At 52.5% G+C, this 21667-nt stretch overlaps 10 protein-coding genes across 10 annotated transcripts; 6 read left to right on the forward strand and 4 right to left on the reverse strand.

The window, feature by feature from the left end:
* Nucleotides 1–79: 79 nt before the first annotated feature.
* On the forward strand, nucleotides 80–841 carry M409DRAFT_57950 (uncharacterized protein; the record flags this gene model as incomplete). The annotated part of the gene is made up of 1 exon (XM_033813777.1): nucleotides 80–841. The coding sequence occupies one exon, from the start codon at nucleotides 80–82 to the stop codon at nucleotides 839–841; it is 762 nt and encodes a 253-aa protein (XP_033663789.1).
* A 976-nt stretch (nucleotides 842–1817) lies between these two features.
* On the reverse strand, nucleotides 1818–2982 carry M409DRAFT_26753 (uncharacterized protein; the record flags this gene model as incomplete). Its single annotated transcript, XM_033808253.1, has 5 exons — nucleotides 1818–2077; nucleotides 2177–2195; nucleotides 2297–2770; nucleotides 2827–2882; nucleotides 2946–2982. The coding sequence occupies 5 exons, from the start codon at nucleotides 2980–2982 to the stop codon at nucleotides 1818–1820; spliced, it is 846 nt and encodes a 281-aa protein (XP_033663790.1).
* Nucleotides 2983–3883: 901 nt separating this feature from the next.
* Nucleotides 3884–6756, reverse strand: M409DRAFT_26754 (uncharacterized protein; the record flags this gene model as incomplete). The annotated part of the gene is made up of 3 exons (XM_033808254.1): nucleotides 3884–4227; nucleotides 4280–4380; nucleotides 4430–6756. 3 exons carry the CDS (start codon nucleotides 6754–6756, stop codon nucleotides 3884–3886), a joined length of 2772 nt encoding a protein of 923 aa, XP_033663791.1.
* Nucleotides 6757–8046: 1290 nt separating this feature from the next.
* Nucleotides 8047–8978, forward strand: M409DRAFT_68864 (uncharacterized protein; the record flags this gene model as incomplete). The annotated part of the gene is made up of 2 exons (XM_033818021.1): nucleotides 8047–8496; nucleotides 8535–8978. 2 exons carry the CDS (start codon nucleotides 8047–8049, stop codon nucleotides 8976–8978), a joined length of 894 nt encoding a protein of 297 aa, XP_033663792.1.
* Nucleotides 8979–9039: 61 nt separating this feature from the next.
* M409DRAFT_57954 (uncharacterized protein) lies at nucleotides 9040–11788 on the reverse strand (the record flags this gene model as incomplete). Its single annotated transcript, XM_033813778.1, has 5 exons — nucleotides 9040–9567; nucleotides 9617–10134; nucleotides 10183–10549; nucleotides 10611–11631; nucleotides 11679–11788. The coding sequence occupies 5 exons, from the start codon at nucleotides 11786–11788 to the stop codon at nucleotides 9040–9042; spliced, it is 2544 nt and encodes an 847-aa protein (XP_033663793.1).
* Nucleotides 11789–12355: 567 nt separating this feature from the next.
* On the forward strand, nucleotides 12356–13503 carry M409DRAFT_68866 (uncharacterized protein; the record flags this gene model as incomplete). The annotated part of the gene is made up of 2 exons (XM_033818022.1): nucleotides 12356–12490; nucleotides 12553–13503. The coding sequence occupies 2 exons, from the start codon at nucleotides 12356–12358 to the stop codon at nucleotides 13501–13503; spliced, it is 1086 nt and encodes a 361-aa protein (XP_033663794.1).
* Nucleotides 13504–14711: 1208 nt separating this feature from the next.
* On the forward strand, nucleotides 14712–15359 carry M409DRAFT_26758 (uncharacterized protein; the record flags this gene model as incomplete). The annotated part of the gene is made up of 2 exons (XM_033808255.1): nucleotides 14712–14931; nucleotides 14995–15359. 2 exons carry the CDS (start codon nucleotides 14712–14714, stop codon nucleotides 15357–15359), a joined length of 585 nt encoding a protein of 194 aa, XP_033663795.1.
* Nucleotides 15360–15821: 462 nt separating this feature from the next.
* M409DRAFT_68867 (uncharacterized protein) lies at nucleotides 15822–17252 on the forward strand (the record flags this gene model as incomplete). The annotated part of the gene is made up of 1 exon (XM_033818023.1): nucleotides 15822–17252. The coding sequence occupies one exon, from the start codon at nucleotides 15822–15824 to the stop codon at nucleotides 17250–17252; it is 1431 nt and encodes a 476-aa protein (XP_033663796.1).
* A 71-nt stretch (nucleotides 17253–17323) lies between these two features.
* M409DRAFT_68868 (uncharacterized protein) lies at nucleotides 17324–18576 on the reverse strand (the record flags this gene model as incomplete). Its single annotated transcript, XM_033818024.1, has 3 exons — nucleotides 17324–17561; nucleotides 17613–18028; nucleotides 18079–18576. 3 exons carry the CDS (start codon nucleotides 18574–18576, stop codon nucleotides 17324–17326), a joined length of 1152 nt encoding a protein of 383 aa, XP_033663797.1.
* A 318-nt stretch (nucleotides 18577–18894) lies between these two features.
* M409DRAFT_26761 (uncharacterized protein) lies at nucleotides 18895–20928 on the forward strand (the record flags this gene model as incomplete). The annotated part of the gene is made up of 4 exons (XM_033808256.1): nucleotides 18895–18921; nucleotides 18980–19003; nucleotides 19062–19428; nucleotides 19487–20928. 4 exons carry the CDS (start codon nucleotides 18895–18897, stop codon nucleotides 20926–20928), a joined length of 1860 nt encoding a protein of 619 aa, XP_033663798.1.
* Nucleotides 20929–21667: the final 739 nt, after the last annotated feature.

Here is a 21667-nt window from a genome sequence, read left to right on the forward strand (position 1 = left end):
CCATCTATAAACATCACCAAACTGCGACACTCCCACTCAACGGCCACCACCTTCTCCTACTCCTCTCCCTCCTACCAACATGACCACTGCCCACAGGCCGACGTTTGATCCAGCTCGAGGCAAGGAAGCCGCGCGCGGCGAAGCCTACCACCAGCGCCTGCTACCCGCGCACAAGACGCTCAAGTTCCGACAAGCGACACAAGGCGCCCCATCAGAGCAAGCGAAGCGCGACCTGAAGGCGGAGCTGCTAAAGAAAGAGTCAAAGTACTACGCGAAGAAGGAGGGTCGAGAGATTGCGGAGGAGGATGAGGAGACGGTGGACGACCGGGAGCCTCTGCGAATCGAGGATGGCGAGGACTCAGCTGGTGGCGTGAAGCGGAAATTGGAAGATGTAGGAGACCAGACGGCGGATGAGGAACCCGAAGAGGACTACGAGGCGAAGAAGCGACGGGTATTGGAAGAGACGAAGGACATCGATGCAGACTCAGAATCCTCAGAGGAGTCAGATTCGGAATCAGAAGACGAGGATGAAGAGGATGAGTCGGCAGTGCTGATGCGGGAGCTCGCCAAAATCAAAGCAGAACGTGCAGAGGCAGCGGCAAAAGCTGCAGCAGAGCAAGCTAAGAAGGACGAGGAGCAGCGGGAGAAGGACATAGCTCTGGGCAATCCTTTACTGAATCCCAAGAAGGAAGAGTATGGGGTGAAGCGGAGGTGGGATGACGATGTGGTCTTTAAGAACCAGGCGAGAGGTACAGAGGAGAGGGGGAAGGAGAAGCGGTTCGTGAACGACTTGCTACGGAGTGACTTTCACAGGCGGTTCATGGACAAGTATGTGAGGTAGACAGAATGCGTGCGGCTGTACACGTGGGGTGCATTTCTCTCGGCATGGAAGTGGAATCACGAAGACCTCACAGACACAAATGATACCAAGGGCATTTCGAAGCACCATCGCCCTCAGGAGTCTTGGCCAATCCTACAGAACACACATGCAAATGCTATCAGGGCTGGTACTTCGGATATTCCTACGTCACTGTCCTTTCAATGGAGTAGTTCGGCTTGCCTTGTATAAATGCAATGCCTCCCTTCGCACTGCTTGGATTTCCACACCAGCCCCACCACCGCGATGCCAATGCTATGTCGACCGCCGAAGCAAACGACAGCCATTCCACCTTTAGATGACAACATCATTTCGTGCGGCTTCCCCATGAGGTCCATGAGATCGTCTTTGAAGTGGTCTGCAGCCACCTAGAGCCCGTCAAAATCGTCACCTCAACTCAAGATGTGCTTCACTTCACTCCGCTTGCACTTCCTCTGGACAAAAGGATGCCCTTCTACCGCACGGTCCATAGCAAGACGTCGCTCCCGCGACAGGTTGCTGAGGTCGGTCTGTTTAACAGGGTGTCCCACATCTCAGGCTGCTGTCATTTATTACCTGGTTCAACGAAGTTTCCGGAAGAGTTTCGGTCTCTTGTGCCCGAGGAGGCATATGGGGGCTTCCTGTCCATATGAAATTTCGTACCAAAGACAGAGCCAGAAGACGGGTGGCCAGGGCATGATCTCGAGTGGATGATCTCGCGCAACTTGTGCTCATGTCGTGATTCGAGTCGTGGGAAAAATGCATTGAACGCAGACATCAGAGCAGATAGTACCACAACGAGCAGCAGCACCAGCTCAGTGCAAAACGAAACGAAGAAATAGCATGTTGCGTGAGAACCGCTAGAATAATGTTCCATTCGTCATCATTTCATATCGCCACTACATGCATGTAGACGTCCAGGATTCTCGTCAACCCTTGAGTCGTGGTGTTGCCAATCCTCCTAGTAGTTATCACGGCGAGAGTCGCTTCCTCCATACGAATCGCCCGAGTTTCCGCCGTAGTTGGACGAGTCGCCATAGGACGAGGAGTCGCCGCCGCCGTAGCCGGCGCCCTCACGCTTCTCACGGCCCTTGTTGGCGAGGCCTTCGTTCTTCAAGAAGCCTCCAGCCTTCTCGAGGAGTTTGCCAGTGGTGGAGTCATTCTTGCTGTTGTTGTTGTTGTCATCGCCGCCGTAGCCGCTGCTGGTCTTGTTGCCGTAGCCTTCGGAGAAGTCAGTCTAATGCTCGATAGGTCGTGATATATGGGAATATGGGGAGTCACCAGGGCCACTTGCGGTGCCCGAGAGTGGATAAGACATACTATCGTTGCCTGAACCGCTCTGGAACCAAAGTTAGTGAATATTCTCAAGAATTGAGTGAGCAGAGAGCATAGATAAATGCAATCTCAAAAGCAAAGACACATGGGGTGATGCAGACATACGCCATAGCTGTCAGTGTTATCGTCCCTCCCCTGTCGTCCAGAGCTGCCATAGCTATCATTGCCAGATCCGTAACTGTCGTTACCTCTGCCGCTGCCTCCAAAGGAATCGGTGTTGCCAGAGCCGCCGTACGAATCGGTATTCCGGCCAGAGCTGCCGAACGAGTCGGTGTTGCCAGAGCCTCCGTATGAATCTGTGTTGCGTCCAGAGCCGCCGAAGGAATCGGTATTGCCAGAGCTACCGTAAGAGTCGTTGCCCCGACCAGAGCTGCCATACGAATCGTTGCCAGAGCCGCCAAGGCCGCCAGAGCCACCGAGACCTCCTCCAGAGCCACCGAGGCGTCCCCCGGAACCGTAGCTGTCGTTGCCGCTTCCACCGAATGAAGAGTCTCCTCCTCGTCGACCACTGCCACCAAAGTTGTCATCGCGATCGCGGCCTCCGCTCAAGCCACTGTCACCGCCAAGGCGGTTCGAATCCTGTGTGCTGATAAGAGATTGTTTCCTGAGCCAATGAGGATGTGGTGTGAACATACTCCTCCTCCATATCCTCCACGCGAGCTGTCATCTCCATAGGAGTTTCCCCCGCTGCCTGGGACATGGTCAGATAAGATGCACAGTGAGGCCTATGACGAGGAAGGGAAGAAAGAGGTACCGTAGCTGTCAGAGTTGTCCCTATCGTTGTACGACATGTTTGCTTCTGGTAAAGTAGTCTTGGCTTGCTTGGCGAAAGGTATAAGATCACGATTTGAGAGTAGAGAGATTGAAACTCAAAAGCAGGATATGTCAGGAACAACTCACCCTTCTTATACCGCACCTCCTTCCTGCCATCTATTTAGATTTCTCTCCATTCCCACTTTCCAAGAGCTGTCCATGATCGAGCTACCCAAATGGCGTCACTCCCTTGCACCTGGTCAAAGGGCCTCGTCTCTCAAAGACCAGCCACGTGCGCACGAGTAAGAGCACGGCGTGATCTCGCGCATATCGGCGCCCAAAGCTCGTCATAATATTCCTTGTCGTTGCTCATCTAAACCTGGCAACGACAGCAGGGCCAGAGCGGTAGTCGAGCTTCTGGAACCCGCCCGGCTCATGCAAGATTCGTGGAGCTTCGAGCTACATGTGGTTGGTCTGAAGACGTCAGAGTCGCTCCGAATGGCTGTCGGATCCGCCGACGATCGCTTTGGGAGCTCGAGACCTTGCTCGTTTAACAGTCTTTTGGGGAGCGGAACGCGCAAGCTTGGAGCTCTCGCTTTTGGAACATTGTGAGATGGTGGCAGGTTTGGGAAAGGAGATGTGACGTCGGCGGAAAGGCGAGAAACAAGGCCACGATCGGACTAGACTATTTTCGGAAACAAACACGTGACGGTGTCTCGCTTTCGGAGCCGAGGACCCACTGAGATGTTTGATGGTGCAGTTGTCATTTTGACACCGTTCATACTGTCGTAAAGTAGCACAAGAGGAGATGAGAGTGCTTCAAGTCTGTTGCTTACTTCAACCTCAAGATAACCACCTCATGCAGACACTGCTGTCCGATCTGAAAACCAACCCCGACTTCCCCATACTGCTTCTTCTGATGATCTGATCCTGACTCCATCACTGCAAGTTCTCCGCCCCATAGGCTTGCTCAAGTCTCGCAATGAGAGAACTGGCAGACTCCATCTCACGTCTGGCCTTGATCACATACTTTTGCACGTTCTCGGCCACAGTCTCCTCGTCCTTGCTGTCGTCGCTTTCCTTCTTGAACATTGGCTCAAGCCACAGCCACGTATCGTCGATGCTCTTGCCGACTTGGACTTGCAATTTGTCGAGGTTTGCTTCTAGTTCGCGGCCGATTGCGTCAATCATAGAGTTGCAGTGAACGGCGAACGGGGAATGCTCGTCCTTCCGCTGGAGGTGGTTCTCAAGAACAGACATGATTCGAGCTGTAGAGCCCGTGCCTAGTGGTTGTCAGTAGGTTGTCGCCAAGACTAATACATTCTACATCCATACCTCGGATTCCTTGACATGTCTCGTAGACGCCTCTCATGGCGACATTGAAGTACGCACTGGGAATGCCATTGTTGGCTAGGGTGGACTCAAACTTGATCCCCCTACAGATGTCAGCACTTGTCGGCGTGAAAATAGATCAGTGAGGCTCACTTCAGGGATTTTTCGAGTTTCTGCTGGAATCTGTTGTGGATCGCCTCCAGACGAAGAGCATGGCCCTTCATGAAATCGCGCAGCTCTTGCTTGGGTAGTTGCACCTCAGCCGTATCTGCTTCCAACTTGAGCGCAAGATCTTCGCATTCCCTAACGAGGGCGCCCTGCAAGTTCGTGGAGTATGCTTTCTCCTCGATCTCGAATGTCCGCCAGCGTCCGTTGTTCTTAGCTCCGATCAAGATAGAGTTGGCTGGCTCCATGAATTGTTCGTTCCATGAATGGTAGGGTTGCTTCTGTGTCTTATGACAACCCTCGTGGCGAATGAAAGCTCGTGAAGTGCACCAGTGCCACTTCTTCTTCTCCTGAAGCCGCTTCAATGCAACTGCAGCGAAACCATCCTGCTCCGCAACCAGTGGTTCTTTCAATTCGGTCATCGCCGAAGACTTGACAGAGTCCAGGTATTGACCAAAAAGCGGAGTGAGCTGAGCGCGCTTGTTCTGTATCATGGCGAAGACCTTGTCGCCACCTTCGAAGCTTAGTTGGTTTGCCACAACGTTGGCTCCTTGAAGTAAGACGCTGACTTGTGAGTTGATAAACTGCTTCTCATTTTCGAGAATGCGAGGTGCAGCAGTCTGGAGAATGTAGCGTCGCAGATCTGGTATACCGGTAGCTTCGACCGAGAGACGAGGCCCGGTCACTGTCTTCCCGGTCTTGTGCATGTTGTAATGATGGTTTGAAACACAATACAGCGATACCTGACCGCGCTCCAGATGCCGTGAGACTGTATCTTGCAGGAGGCTCTTGATGTAGCTCTTGCGAACGGCGACTAACAGGTCGAAGCGCTCCTGGCTGACGTCTTGTAACTTGTCTTGGTACTCCAGAAGTTTTGTTCGCACATCTGGCATCTCTTCAACCCATTGATTGCGCTTGGTATCATCCAGCTTGATGCGTTTCGAATTGCTCGCGCTTTTCCAGAAGCCCTTCTCTATGGCCTGTTGTCGCATGTTGATCTTCGCATCGAGGGCCCGGATCCTCTTCTCAAGATCATGTTCCGTGTTGAGAAGTTCGTCATGATTTCCGATATCCTCGCCCTCTTTCTCCATTTCGTTCGCAAGTCCTTCGTCGAGCTTGTCGTCGATGCATGTACAAACGACGATGCAAGGTATGTCGTTGCCGTACCGAACAAGGTTGGTCATAGCCGAAGGATCAGTCCCTATTCTATCGGCGGACGATACGATCCAGATCTCATCACAATGGTAGACGCGCTCCGCAGACGCCTTTGCTCGGAGTCGATTGGTATCGTCTGACCCTGGCCAGTCGGTAATCGTGTTCTCCTGGAGGATCCGAATGTTCCTGAGGCCCTGCCTGACTATCTTGACGATGGGCCACAGTGCTGGGCTGGAATACTTGGAATCCGAGAAAGCAAAAGGCTCGATGTACTTGGTCAGCTCCTTCTGATCATCAAACTCTTTGAAGGCACAAATGTTGCGGGTGTCTCCAAAGCTGGTTCCATCTTCGTCTTCGGTCTTTATCATGACATCTCCATCGATCTCCTCTACTTCTTCGATGAGATCTTGGCACCAATCCAGTAGAGTATCCAGCAAGGTGTTGCGATCCTGCTTGTATGAGTCTGCCAAAAACTCTTCTCCCGCCCTCTTCGACGAAAACTCGTCCTGCTCGTTGAAAAGAGAACGGAATGCATCGAACGCAGTCATAGCAGCTGTCTGTAGTTCTGCAGTCTCCTCGGGGGCCACATCCTGGTCCTCCTCGTACACCCAGGCATAGTAGTCCTTGAGCATGAGGTCGAGCTTTGTCCGGATCTCATCGAGTGTGAAAAACTCAACCTTGGCCGCCAGCGCCTTCGTCTGTCCTAGGAAGGCACTTTCGTACGATGTTGGCACGTGAGTGCAGCCCTTTGAGGCAGCTAGTGACTTTGCTAGCTTTGGCCGACCAAGCAGGCTGTTGAGTAGCGAGCTTTTGCCTGCGCCTGACTTGCCCACAATGTTGATGCGACGCCTATTTGGCGTGGATTTGGCCTTCTTCAGTTGTTCGCAGGATTCATAGAGGTGTTTGAAGCGGGGGGCTTCGCGCTGCTCTTCTGGAATAGTAGCTTGCAGTCCTTCGATAACAGAGTTGATCATCTTTTGGACTACCGGAAACTCCTTGTCGTAGGCTGGAGCCGTGGGTAGACTCTCAATCTCTTCTTTGTAGATCTGCGAGTCAGCATATGCGTCATCATCCATCTCCACGCCTTCCATTCCCTCGTCTCCATCGAAGTCATCGAAGTCTTCGTCGTTGACGAATAAGGAGTCGTCCGTCTCCGCCATAGCGATACTGGTCTTCGGTTCGCTCGTCGCCTCAGAGGTCCAAAGCTTCCAGATCGGATGCGTTGGTATCGGATGGGTCGACTTAAGTGGATGCAGTCCAAATGTCATGGACTGTTGGTGTGTCGGAAGAAGAGAAGAGCATTGGAAAAAGAAACTTTAAAAAGGAGTGCGCTTTCCGCTGCACGTGCTCTTGCGTTGAAAATGGTGAAGCGTTCTGTGTTTTTTGCACATGAATATCCAGTTGCGTGAAGAATTTGGCGTCAGCTGTGCTGGCGTCGCCTGTCTGTAACCGCGTCACAACTTGCCCTTAGTCTGTGATAGTTGAGGTCTTGCCTTGGCCGCATTTTCCCGTTTGTTGTCCAGGCCCCGCGACTGTTTGATGGAGAGCGGGAGGGCACTGCATCAAGGAGCCATACTCGCATCAGGGCCACCATGTAAGCGGCAGAGCACGTGCACCACAAAGGGGTCGTCACATGCCTACATGTGAAGCATTGTCACGCTTGTCGTGGGCCGTATCTGACAGACGAGAGACCACGTCTGTCACTCTGTTCTCGATCACATGCAACATAGTCAATAGTTGTTCACACGGATATTGATAATTGACAATCGCATGGACGTCGCTGGAATCTTGGCGAATCCTCGTGAGTGAATGATCGCGACGGTCCGTGCACAAGGGCAAAGCATTCCGGGTCGCAGCAGAACCATCGTTCGGAACCTCAATTTGGCTTCCTGCTGTCTCATCAAAGCACACCTGGAAGTAGACAGTGTCGTTCATATCCCCTTCTGAAGACTGATATCGGCGACCGATTTTTCTGCGCATTCATCCCCAGTGTGTTTCACGACTTGCTCTGAGGTTTGGCCTGGGCTTTGGATCCAGCAATTGAGCAGTTCCCTCATCGCATTTTGCGAACATGTTGTCCAACAAACATTGCTGCACGTACTTCCACCCGTAAAGGCAAGAAGCTGCTGCATCGGACGCAGGTATACGCTCCCTGCTTTCTGACCGGCCTAGTTTCTGACATAGAGCTTTCTGACCGCCCACCTTCGCATCGAACACAAATTTGTAGAGACTCGCTGCTTAGCTGTCGACCTGACACTCGACAATTCTGCTCCGGCCGATTTATCGCAAACACATCCAGAAAAGTCCAGGTTTGCCAGCGTTGGGCATCCGGAGGTGGCGATGTATAAAAGACGGCGTTGTGCTCTCGACATGAGGGAATCTCAGCGAACTCAAGACCCTCGGCACAGTTTCAACAGGGAAAGCTTCGAATAACCAGAGATCGTCGAACCATGTCCAAGACACTCGTCATCTTCGGCGCCACTGGCCAGCAGGGCGGCGCGGTGCTGGATTTCGTGCTCAAAGATAACGAGCTCTCTCAGCAGTACAGCATCAGAGCTGTAACTCGAGACGTCAAGAGTGAGAAGGCGAAGCACTTGGCTGAAAAGGTCTCAGTTGTGCAGGGCGATACAGCGGATAAATCCTCCCTCGAAAACGCCCTCCATGGCGCACACACCGTCTTCGCTATGACGACGCCATCACTCGGTCCGAATGCCTTCGAGGAGGAATACAGCACCGCCAAGAGAATTGCAGATGTTGCGGTCGAGCAAGGCGTCCAATATTTCATTTTCAGCACTCTGCCTTCGGTCAGCAAGATCTCGAATGGCAAGTACACCAACATAGTGCCGTTCGACGCCAAAGCAGCAGCCGAAGAATACATTCGAGGCCTTCCAATCAAGAGCGTCTTCTTCTGTCCCGGATCTTCATGGAGAACTTCCAGTCCCAGACGTTCTTGGCTCCAAAGCAAAGCTCGGATGGCACTTGGATCCTCTCTCGCACGCATTCCTCGCGAACTCGATACCCGCTCATCGCCATGAAAGAAGATGGAGGCAAGTTTGTGGGAGCTATCCTCGCCGAGCCCGAGAAGTTTGAAGGAAAGAGATTGTGTGCTGCCACGGCATTTTACGACATCGAGGAGATCGTCGCTAGTCTGTCGAAGAGTTCAGGCAGGACTATCAAACACAAGCAGGTTCCGGACGTCGAGTTCATCAAGGAAACGCCTGTGATGCCTGATCTTTTCGCCGAGTACTTCCATTACTGGGATGAGTTCGGCTATTTCGGTGAAGACAGCGAGAACTTGGTGGCTTGGGCAGCAGGTCATGCGCGAGGGAAGTTGACGACTTTCGATGAGTTCCTGGTGAAGCATCCATTCCGGCTGGAATAGTTGGCAAAAGTGAGCAGCGGAAATCTTAGGTCGAGTAGCCGCACATTCAATGGCATTGGTTTCAGACAACCGTACCACCGTCATTCATCAAAATCATGCTTCGGCATTCTTGCAGACGCTTGGACGCCTCAATTAGCAACTCCGGATCCGCATTTGAGAAATTCTGCGATAGCACCGCAAGAATGGAAGCACATCCCTGAACTGTGAGCATCTGGGATAGCTGCGTAGCGTCCTCGACTGCAGCGCAGTGAGTCAAGTATTGACAGCATCTCGCTTGGTCGTCGAGACCATCGTTGGCCCACTGCTGTTGCGCCAATGCAGACGCTGAGTGGGAGATGTACAACCTCCTGGCGTGCTGATATGCCCACATGATCATCGAGGAGAGGTAGAGACCCCACGGTCGGTAGAAGAGAGGATCCGTCCGGGCATTGTATTTGATGCTTTTCGCGGCAATTTCAACTGCGCGGGCAGTCCGTAAGTTTGGTCGGAGAAGCGATTCGTGCAGGAGCTTCATCGCGTGCAAGACCGCATGACGGGCGACAGGTGTGGCCGCCCAGGACTTGACACGTTGTACGACGTTCAGGTAATCCTGGTGAAAGTGAGCTCTCCCCAGCACGATTTCAAAGTGCCTGACTTACCTTTCTTGATACCTTACGACCAAGTAACCTTTTCGAGCCGGAGTAGATCTGGATGTCGATGATATCGGCATGCATCGTCATGTGGGCCAAATGAAATAGCACAGCCGGTGCAGCTGCATTCATATCTGGACTTTGGGCTCCATCTCCATCTCCTGTCTTTGCACCTGAAGCTTGTTCGAAAGTGCGTCGCCAGTGCCCGAAAGCATGCAGCAACAATGATCTCCAGCGCCCTTGTTCACGTAGGGACGGAACAGTTTCCAGAAATTGCAAGTGTTTCTCGCGGCGGCTGATATGCCAGCCCACACTTAGCAGTCCAGCCATGAGCAGGATACGAGCAGGCGCATGGGTGTGGACTTCGTGAGCATGAAGACTACGCTTCAACCCGTCGAGGAAGTTCACCGGCCGGATGCCGTACATTTTCATGTTGGCTTCAAGGCGCTGCACTTCAATTGCACTTGTCGCTTTCCACAAAGATTCGTCACAGGGCATGCACAATCGGATTTCATTTGCAGCCATGTCTGGGATTGTCAATCCAGGCCTGTTCTTTAGTCAAAGGATTTACTCACCTGCAGCATGCCCAAACATAACGGCATGTACGGTGTCCATCTGGAAGGCGGAGAAAACAACTCGATTGAAGGATTCGTTCCGGACCCAGTGTATCCACCAAGAGTCTACATGTGATGTGGCATGCTGACTCGTAGCTCCGTTGTTGACTGGGCTGCCGTACCTGGTGGGCATTTCGCTTGAAGGACTTTCACTGCCAGACCTTCCAACCAAGGGGCTTCCTCGACGTAGAAGAGTGAGAGTAGAGGCATGATGGATATGGGCACGTTCGTGTAACTTCCGAGTCGAACACTGCTTCTCATAGAATTCAACAAGTAACAGAGCCTGCGCCGCCCAGAGCTGAACGGGAGGCTGTGCATCGTTGTCCGTCTGTGAGCGAGTCGTCAATTATTGTCCAAATTCTCAATTCGATGGGCTGGTGAAAGCTTACAAAAATTTCCCAACGCAGGTGTGTGATGATTAGGTCTCCGAGTTCTTTGTACTCGATCAACGTTCCCTTTGGTTTCGATCGTGCCAAGCCAGAAGTGCCCAGGGCGATCATTGCCAGCAAAAGCAGGACATTGCAGGAGTTGTTAGAGAAGGTTGCTTGGTGTACAATAGGTACTTGTCTACAACCTAGCCAGTAGTTTGCCATGAGGTTGTCCAAGACTCCAGCAGTCAGGTTGGGGAAATTCTGCCCGTCCGAACTGAAGAGCACATGATCATTGGGGTAAGTGAGCGGGCCTTTCTGGCCTCGTTGTTTCCACGCAAACAGTGAGATCATCGATGCCACTTCCATGTGCCTCCGCTCCGAGATGGCTCCACGATCGAAGGAAGCGTCTGACCCGGGAGTGGCACCGCTCAAGGATCGTGCCGCGTGTCCCGAGTTCCCGGTCTGATCTGCAATGTGGCCGAGTTCATCAAAGTTCCAAGTATCCTGTGGGGAGTATTCGAGGCCGAAATCAAGAAAGGAAAGGTTCGTGATGTTGAAATCGTTGTAATGTGAGCCAGGGCTCTCGAAGAGCCAAGCCGCAAAGTTGTCGTTCGCTTGTCCATTCTCTTCTCCAAGAAGACTTGGTGCAGAGGGCACCAATTGGGAAGATACAGCATCAGATGCATCAGTGCCACCCAGAGTCATGGACAAAGGCCCAGTGTCCTGTGTAGGCGGTGCACTCTCCGACAGAGCTTGTGTTGTTTCTGTTCCCTTCGCAGACACCGGTATGGCCCCATTCGAGCTGGCAGGAGCGGGCCCTAAGCTGTGGGTTGGAGAGGTTTGGTCATTTGTCGCTTCCGACCTGTCGTCCGGAAGGCCATGATCAGATGGCCTCGTTGACAAAAGTGCTTCATGCCGTGTCTTGTGCCTTGCATATAGGTCTGGCCGAACGAATGTATGCCCACAGTTCGGCTCCTCGCATCGAAAGATCTCCCTCGGCTTGTGATTGAGCTCATGTCGATGCAGATGCTCCGCACGGCTAAGAAGTCATTAGCTCCAGAAGCTTTCGGCAGAGAGGAGACGTACGAGTATCGTTTGCCACAGCCTGGATGATGACATTCAAAGCACTTTGCCTGGCCCGCTCTGCTTGCCCGCTGGCGTTTTGCTGGTCTCTCCGCCGTGGACTCGCGCTCCATCTTGGCAGCTCATCGTTGTGGGATGATTGGGGGTCGCAGCGCGTCAAAGGAAGCCCTTGAACCAATGTAGCAGGCCACTATGCTGATTCCAACGGAGAAATTCGGCCCCTTGCCTGTCGGACGACTATTCCCAGATCGATTGCAGGCCCTTCTGGTCGACTTGGTGGGGAGTTGGAAGACGTGAAGTCGGTTGGCGCCCCCACGCTCAGCCCGCGCCCCCGCCACGGTCTTTAAATAGATCTTCCCTGCCCGTTGCTCTTGCTTTCGCTCAACATCAACAACAATCGTTTCGACAAGAGCGTACTGTTCCGATTCCGGCTCGTAACATTAAAAGCCTGTGAAGTTTGATCCTACAAGGCGCTTGACGATCAAAGATGACGACCGCAATCCTGCCTCATGGCGATCTTCTTTCTCATGAATAGGCTACTTTGCCCCAGTTCAGACTATTAGAAAGCTGACTCTTTGTTAGACGAAGGTCAAATCGAGTACATAGACGCAGGTTCACGTATGTACATAGGCGACTTACTGCTGTGGGCCTGTTATCTCCTCTACCGTTCTGTCGAGACCATGAGTACCGCAGTTGACATCCGGCCATTCCACCTTTCCATCGACAACACACAGCTGGTTGATTTGCAAAAGCGTCTCGATTTTGTTCGATGGCCTGACAATGAGACTGTGCCCGGCTGGACGCAAGGAGCCCCAGTCACTGCAATGAGAGAACTTCATGCTACTGGAGGAATCGCTACGATTGGAATCAATGCCAGGCCTGGTTCAACAGCTATCCTCAGTTTGTTGCAGGTGTGGACGGGGAAGAAATACACTTTCTTCGTATTAAGTCTTCGAACAAGAATGCGTTGCCTCTGCTGCTGATCTACGGCTGGCCAGGCTCCGTGCTGGAGTTTCGGAAAGTCGTTGATCCTTTGATCAACCCAGAAGCTCATGGCGGTTCTGAAGAAGATGCTTTCCACCTCGTCGTTCCATCTTTGCCAGGCTATGGATGGTCGTCGAAACCCAAAGCCGCGGGATGGAATCACCAACGCATCTCGGATGCATTTGTTACTCTCATGGAATCTTTGGGCTATGACCGTTGGGTCGCTCAAGGTGGCGACTGGGGCGCAGACATTGTTGCGATCATGGCGAGTAACAAGCCTCCTCAATCTCTTATTGGCGTACACATGAACAGTGTCTTCTTCGAAGCCCACAAAGAGATCGCGAACGAGCCATCAAACGTCGGCGAAGAGCTTGCTCTGAAGAGACAGCTACGACTTGAAGAAGACGAGAATGGGTATTTCAAGCTTCAAGCTACTCGCCCTCAGACCATCGCCTACTCATCAGCAGACTCTCCCGTCGGGCAAGCGGCTTGGATATACGAGAAAATTTACCACTGGACACAGCATTCCGGCGACCTACAGGAAGTTCTGACTATGGATGAGATCCTGGACGACATTATGGTTTACTGGTTGAGCAACTCAGGCGGCTCATCGGCGAGACTCTACTGGGAAGATGACGATAACACCGCCCTGCCCATCTCCATCCCAGTCGGAGTGAGCATCTTCCCGGGTGACCTTAACTACGCACCCCGAAGCTGGGGCGAACGATACTACTCTAATATCGTGCACTGGAGAGACGTTGAGAAGGGCGGTCACTTTGCCGCATGGGAAGTTCCAGGTCTATTCGTGAGGGAGGTTAGAGATACGTTCAGGCACGTCCGATGATACCCCTGAGGTACTTTCCTACGCATTGTGATCCTGTGTGACCAGAGATGGTGGCAATGGACAATCATCTGCTGTCAAATTGCCTAGTCCCTATTTACATTAACGATTGTTGTCTGTACAAAGTGCGAGTGTCTGTCCTGTCGTTCAGGGGCTGATCTCCAACTGTGAGTGGTCTTTTCCCCTTCCAAATCCTATGGCCATTTGCAACATCGGCTGATCCCCGAGCTGATGGCAGCCTGAGTGGTTCGCCCGCACTATTGACCCGAATAGAAAAAACTTGTCAGCTCAAAACCCTTAAATGTACGCCTCTTTGTATAAAAAGCTCCTTTGTCCTATTGCGAACTTGTTGACTTGATCTATGCCTCCTTGTTGTCGCTTCAGCTCATTTAGTCACGATGGACTCAACATCTTCCCTATACACCCGCCTGCAATCCACCGCCCGAGCCTTCTTAGACTCGTACAATCAGGCACACGCCACGCAAGACGCAAAACACCTCTCAAAACTCCTGACAGCAGATTGCAAACGTGAGTTCGGACCGCCAAGTTTCGTCAAGCTCGTGCCTTCCCTAGCAAACGGGCTTACCGTGGAAGAATTCGAAAAGATCGAAGGCGCGAACATCGCCCACCACCACGTCTATGAAAAAATCGCATCAAAGACATGACGGTCGACGAACGAGAGCGGAAAGTCGTTGTTCTCACCAACCGCCATGCGGTGTATAAAGACGGACGTGAGATTATTATCCCCCAAATTAATACGCTGTGGATGACGGAAGACGGCTTGAAGGTCAAGCGGGTCTCGCAGTTTTTGGACTCGCTACTTGCGAAAAATGTCATGGACGACTTGGAAGCCAGGCGAAAGGACAAGAAACATCATCCGTGACGACGTACCGAGAGTGCTGCCTCGTTGACATGGCAACCTAGAAGCGGCGATGCTTCAAGTCCTTCAGCTTCTCAAGGCAAAAGTCTTCATCACGACGGTACAAACAAAGACATTTTTGTCGCGCCACGCCAGAACAAGGGGCTCGCCTCAGCTCCACCACCTGAACAAAAGCACGTTCATTGATGGACTCGTCATTGTCCGAGACACCCCCAAACCACGACTGTCAAGACAGAACTCCCTCGAAAGCTCCCAGAACACCGTAAGTCTCGCGATGTTTGCTCAGAGTGCAATATTAACCCTCACAGCCGTCTTTCCATACTCGACAGCCATGTCTCCACCTGTTCTTCGCCTGCCGTGGGTGGACTCGGTGCGCCTCTGCTCTCAGGGGCTCCAGCTTGAGCGCGCCATCGATAACATCAAGCAATCCTACGCCCTCCTCATGTCCCGCTACGTCGCACTTCACCGAAGCGTTGTCGCCAATCCCGCCGTCACTTTTCGATACCGCATGACCTGCAATTTCGCCTTCGCCAAGGGAGACTCGGCATACAGTAAGTGTGAAGGATCGCCCCTTTTCAAGACATTTGAGGATTGTGGCTAACATTACTCTACAGTCCCCACCACCATCGAAAAGCTCAAAGAAAACGCCGGCTTCACCAAGAGCAGCCTCATCGATGGCAATCTCTACGACGCGGAGTATGCCCTTCGACTCGCTGACGACGAAGTACAACACGCGGAGACGTTCTTGCTGCAGCTGGAGGAAGCCATCGATGCACATGCCATGCTCGAGGATTGGATGAGTAAGAAGGGATTGCTGAAACAAGAGAAGACAGTGCCGAGCCCAGCGAAGTGCACGCCTGCTTCCAAGACGGGTCATGTCGAGGAGTCGGATACGAACATTCAACAACTCGAGTACCCGGTCTTGGGCAGCACCTTGCTACGACCATTGGAGGGGCCTGTCGACGGCGTTTCCTTCTAGCGGGATACTTGCTTGCTTCATGTTCGGGATGGCGGGGGCAGAAGATCAATACTGCGTTACATGTTCTCCAGCACGCTTGAAATGAGGACCGTATGTTGGGATGCTCCAGTCCACAATGCTTGGCAGTAAGACTCAGCTGTTGTCGAGAAAGAGTGGATTCAAGTCTATCAACACATAGGTCTTGGTACAAATGGACTAGCGGAAGGCCATCCTCCATCAACTAACTCTCGTACTTCCCTGTCTTCTCAATATCACTGGAACAGGAAAGAATGTACGGGCATATGGGCCGCGTTACCTAATAGATACTTAGCTAACTTCCTATTGTGGTCTGCCGAGCCAGCCAGGTGAAGGTTGGCGCAAAATTTTGGCCGAGCTTGCTCCATGACGCCTTATGACTCCGTGCTTGTTAACATATCAGTGAAAGAGCTTCTTGACGACGAACACCAACAATCAAGTGCAACAATGGGCGGGCCAAGCGAACCACGACAACCAGAGACTCCTCGAGTCGCATCGCAACCAACTTCCGCCATCAACGAGGATGGCATTGAAGAAGGACAACTCACCGGACCACAAATCAACGTCGCGGAAAGAGAAGATGTCCCTCCAGACGGCGGCTACGGATGGATTGTTACAGCATGTGTCTTCCTGATCAACGCCCATACCTGGGGAGTGAATGCTGCGTGGGGAGTGTTCCTCGCCCACTTCCTCTCCGAATCGACATTTCGACATGCAACGCACCTCCAGTATGCTCTCATCGGCGGCCTTTCAATCTCTCAAGCACTCCTCGTTTCTCCTCTCGTGGCCATGACCAACGAGAAGCTGGGTACGAGAGTTAGCTTGCTGTTCGGCACCGTCTTGGTCTCCGTTTCAATGCTGGCTTCATCGTTTGCCACCGAGATCTGGCATCTGTTCCTGAGCCAGGGTGCTTGCTTCGGGTACGGCATGGGCTTCCTATACATCACTGCTTCCGCTGTCCTCCCACAGTGGTTCTCCCAACGACGGAGCCTAGCTGTTGGGCTTGCATCATCTGGAGCTGGAATTGGAGGCCTCGCATACAACCTTGGAGCCGGTGCAGGCCTTACTGACTTGGGTTGGCGTTGGACATACATTGTACTTGCGATCAGTACGCTAGTTGTCAATCTCACCAGCGCCATCCTCCTCAAAGATCGCAACAAGCTGGTCCAACCGTACAAGCGAAGCTTCGACATTCGGGAACTCGGCCACGTCTCGACTCTGCTCATTGTCTGCTGGGGATGGCTCACCGAGCTTGGATATATCACCCTACTCTACTCACTTCCCAACTACGCACAGTCTATTGGCCTCACTGCAAAGCAAGGATCCATTGTGGGAGCTGTGCTGAACTTGGGCCTTGCACTCGGTCGACCACCCATCGGCTACTGGTCGGACAGATTTGGTCGCATCAATGTGGCTATATTCATGACTGCGCTATGTGGCATATTCTGCTTGGCTATCTGGGTGCCGGCAAAGTCATACGCAGTCCTGCTGGTATTCGCTCTTTTTGCTGGCACTGTGACTGGAACTTTCTGGGCCACGGTCGTGCCTGTGACGGCAGAGATCGTTGGCATGCAACGATTGCCACTGGCATTCGGCATGATCTGCGTGCCTTTGGTCCTACCAACAACGTTCGCCGAAGGAATAGCACTCGAGCTAGTCTCGACATCAGGCTACCTGACGGCCCAGGTCTTTGTCGGCTGCATGTACTTTGCTGGAGCGGCAAGCATTTGGGGCTTGAGATCCTGGAAAATGCGCGAACTTGACGAGGATAAGAAGAGAGCGCAGGAGGGAAGGTTCCCGATCCCTGCTGGCTCACCAAGAAGACATGATCAGATTTGGCTGACGTCGAGGGGGCTGCTATCTCCACAGAAAATCTGAACGAAGTAAGAGGGGTATCTGCTGCTATGGTCTATCTATACAATCCTTTCTATCAAGCGGTGGTTGGTACTCTATGAATCGTGCTGTCCGGCAATGTTCTTCATCCACCCGTAAGGAGCATCTGGCGCGAACAGAAACTTTCCACTCTCGGCGCTTCTGGTGATCAAATCGATACCGCGAGGCAGCATCGACTTTTCATATTCTGAAACCGCTTGCTCCAGATTCTCGAGACCGTACTTGGCGATCTGCTGTGCCAGTTCAACGCTGTCGTGCATCGCGCAATTCACGCCTTCGCCTTGGAAAGGAGTGCTGTTCTGATAGTCAGCAAAAGAGTGGTGAGCAGTAAGAAGCTGATCTTACGTGACATGGGCGGCGTCGCCGACCAAAGCTACTCCTGGAAGTGTCTTCCACGAAAGAGCTTCAGTTGGAAGCGCATACAACGGCCATCGACGCCATCCAGGTTCGGTATGTTTGATGAAGTTGGTGTGCATCTCCGGCCATCCCGCCATTTGAGTGTCGAGGATCCACTGCTTCAGGGCCTCATGATCATCGAGCAGTCGTTTCTCTTCGTTCCAGTGCTCTGGGAGGTACAAACCAAATCCAATTGCATAGGAGCCATCGCCGATGTACTGAGCGAACAGGAACTTCTCCTCTGCTAGGGCCATGTAACTTCCGTGACCTGCGAGGGGCTCGAGTGCAGAGTATTGAGGGTTGCCGGGATGAATATGGGTCGTCAAGTAACACTTTCCCGAATATTCGGGTGTTGCTGCTGTCACCTACAAGAAGTCAGTCCTCTGTTGCTTGAGTTTTGACGAAGACAGCTTACCAGACTTCGAGCTTTCGACCAGGCCCCATCTGCGCCTACGACAAGCTTGAAACCGGACTGCACTGTTCCATTCGAAAGCTGAACAGACATGAGTCCATCATCTTCCTTGGCCACTTTGGCCACCTTGGAGTTCCACTGCACTCGATGCTCAGGGATTGATTCCAGAAGAAGCTGCCTCAAGACCTTGCGGTCAATCTCCGGTCGATCGCTTTGTTGCTCAAGGCTCATCGCAACATTGCCATGCTTGTCGGCGAGCTTCGTAACACAATCGACACGTGCATGTTTCCTGAACTCCTCGATCAGACCGGCCTGTTCGAGGGCAAGCTGCCCAGAGTCTTTGTGGATGTCGAGGGAGCCGCCTTGATTGACGACAGAGCCGTCTACGTCTCTTTCGAAGATGATGTAGTCAATTTGTTGTCTCTCGAGTAGACGACCTAGCATGAGGCCGGAAGGTCCTGCGCCGAGGATTGCGATTGGTGGAGCAGGCATTGGGGACATTGTCGATTGTGTAGTCGCGAATGAAGATATCCATGTCTTGGAGACGACAGGGGCCATATATATGGCTTTCCCTGGGGTTTTCTGAAGACCGCACGTTTGGCAATAGTGCTGGCTTTGCACTTGCCGCCTTCGGAGTTCTCTATCTCCCGCTCGGGAACTCCTACTTTCCGCTTCTCAGGCTGAGGCAGTCTCGCGATTTCAGACCCTGACATCTGAGATCTTTTGACTCCGTAAGCCCCGGCTAACTTCCGAGCAGTTCTCCTTTCTTCCGCAACCTCATCTCCCGTCCACCAACATCGAACTTTTATCATCGACAAGATGGATGGAGAATTGGCACAGTACGCTGTAAGTTGCTTGGTCGCCCTGCTGCGGGTGACGACTAGAGCTAATGCATTGGGCGAAGTGCGATGAATGCCGGACTCGGAAGGTACTGTAAACAACGCGTCTTTGCTCCATCCAACGTGAAAACGCTTAACATTTCACAGGTAAGCTGCTCTCGTAACTATCCCGACTGCCAGCGATGTGTGTCTGAAGGCCATGCCTGTTACTACTCTCGCTCAGGCGTTATTCGTCGAAATAGAAAGAAGAAAGAGACGGCCAAGGCATCGAGAAAATCCGATACCGCCATTCATCGACTACCGCAAGAGCGTGCTGTAGAGGATGACCAAAGTACCCATGAGAGATTACGGAGGCTTACTGGAAGGGATCACGCTGCCCTCAGAGTCCTAGCTCCACTTTTCGACGAGTACTTTGCAGCATGGCAAGACGCGAGCGCATTCAACCAGCTTCGGGAGGCAGCGGCGAAGACATACTACTTGCTCAACGAGCATGCGTCCCGTACGTGGACGGCTAGTAGGTCATAGGTCCCAAAAAGTGCTTCTGGAAGATCCACTGATCTTGATTGAAACAGTGTTATTCACGGTCTTGAGAAAGCGTAGACTCCCTATCGCTTCTGCATTTGACGAGGTCCGCGAACACTTAGCCGCCGGGAACATACACCGCGTCAAGGATCAATCTTGGCTTGTCATGTTCTATAGCGTTGCTCTGAGCTCACGAAGTGAAGATGCGACCCACCCGAAAGACACAAAAGCCAAGCTGAAGAGCAATCTGTGGCTTGCATTCAACGACGTTCGGCTGTTTATTGAACCGAGTCTACTCAATGTCCAAGCACTCATCGTTCTTGCGACTCAAGTGGATGAATACATGACCCCGTCCGTTTGCTGGATGCTGGTCTCCAAAGCCTGCACGATGATACAGACACTCGGCCAAATTCGCCGAAGTCACGAGTCTTCTGATCAACAAAAGTCATATAGAATTCTATTTTGGCAGCTCAATTACCTTGACAAAACATTGGCATTGAGCCTCATGAAGCCGCCAACGATCCACACAGAAGCAACCAAAGCTGTGCCAATGCCAACATTAGACCAGCTTGCAGCCGCCCACCACGAGCCAAATGAGTCGAGAGTCTTCGATGCACACTACACCCATCAGATGTATCTGCTGTCTGAGATCATGGGCGAGGCATCTCGTGGCTTAAGTACGCAGGCAAGACAAGGCTTCGATCATGAGCTGGTATCCTCTAATATGGATCAGCTTGACAAGTGGTACCGCAAAGCAACGGAAGTATTGGGAGCAGCAGCCTCCACGGAGAAACCGCTACTCACTGCAGACGGCCAGGATTCCATCGAACAGGGCCTTATAAATATCAGGTTCCTCTACTACCACATGCAAATTCTGTTAACGAGAGGTTGCAAGAGTCGTACACTGGACGGCCGAGAACCGGCGGAGAACCTCCTCAGGCGCCTTAAGAGCATTCGTCTAGACCAGCGTTCTCCATCAGACCTACATATCTGGCAGCTGCTCTTCTGTCCGTTTGCGGCGTTTCAGAGTCTGGTCGGCCATGTTCTCATGACCAGCAAGATGGGAGCGTGCTATGACCAGAATGAACAATCTCTTCAAGTCATGGAACTACTGCCTACGTTTCTGGAAGACCTCGGGAAACATACTCGCAATCCACTTGTGCGACGACTTGAGGTTTTGGCCTGTAGGTTCTACGCCCACGCCAAAGCAGTCTTCTACTCCGAGGAGCTGGAATGTGCGAGAGACGATGCGCATCGTGATTCGCAAAGGTCAACAACGTTGGCTGGTAGTCAACGATCTGGAACTGACCACGATATGGGCACCCAAGGTTTCGCAAGTGTGGACAGCGAGCTCGATGGATATGATATGGACTGGGAGCCTAATCTGGACGATCTGTTGACCTGGTGGACGAACGATGCTTTGATCGATGGAACCTTCGACTGGTTTGGAACTGTTCCCACTGGTTTCGAAGAGTCTCAGCCGTCGACATGAATTGACTGCCTCTTGTATCACTCGCTCACTTGCTTCAAGCGGTGTGTCCAAGAAGAAGACTGTGGACACGACCCAACTCAAATTCTTCCCCATTCGACCCGTCAGCTGTTGCTGATTGACTGCCCGCCAATTCACAAACGATTCGAGACCAGCATTTCAGATCTACAGAGTCGGACGCACGGCCTAGAGTTGAGAGTGTAGAGCTCGCCATGGTGTTTGATGTTTCACTCCCCGTTCATGCATGCATTCCTCACTTCGGAACATCTTTCTTCCGTCCTTCTCGGTAGATGAAGGGTACGTTTTAGCGTCTTGGCCTGGTGGTGCTAGCGCGAACGCAGTCCACCCCCGTTCATCCCCTGCGTTTCAGCCTTGATACTTCTTTGCCATCTGCTGGCCAACACAACACGTCGGCATCATCTGCAGTAGCGTGGCCGTTGCGCCCTCTGCTGTGGCAGTGATGACGGCAATATGCGAACCAGGTTGCCTTCAACCTGGCGGTGACACCGCCACACAACCATTCCGAACCGGTGAGGCGTCAGGACACTTTGAGCACGCGCCCTGGGTGGTGAAGGGGCGCTCATGACGGATCTGGATGAGTTGGCTTTCACTTTCGACTTGTACTTCTACGTACGACTGGACTCCCACATCTGCCACCCCAATCATCCAAAGACTACCTGCTTCAAGTTGTTCAATTCATTCGTGGCGCCAGTCTGCCGTTGTTGCACATATTGAAAGTGGC

Source organism: Zasmidium cellare, assembly GCF_010093935.1.
Source record: "Zasmidium cellare ATCC 36951 unplaced genomic scaffold M409scaffold_33, whole genome shotgun sequence".
Taxonomy (NCBI): Eukaryota; Fungi; Ascomycota; class Dothideomycetes; order Mycosphaerellales; family Mycosphaerellaceae; genus Zasmidium; species Zasmidium cellare.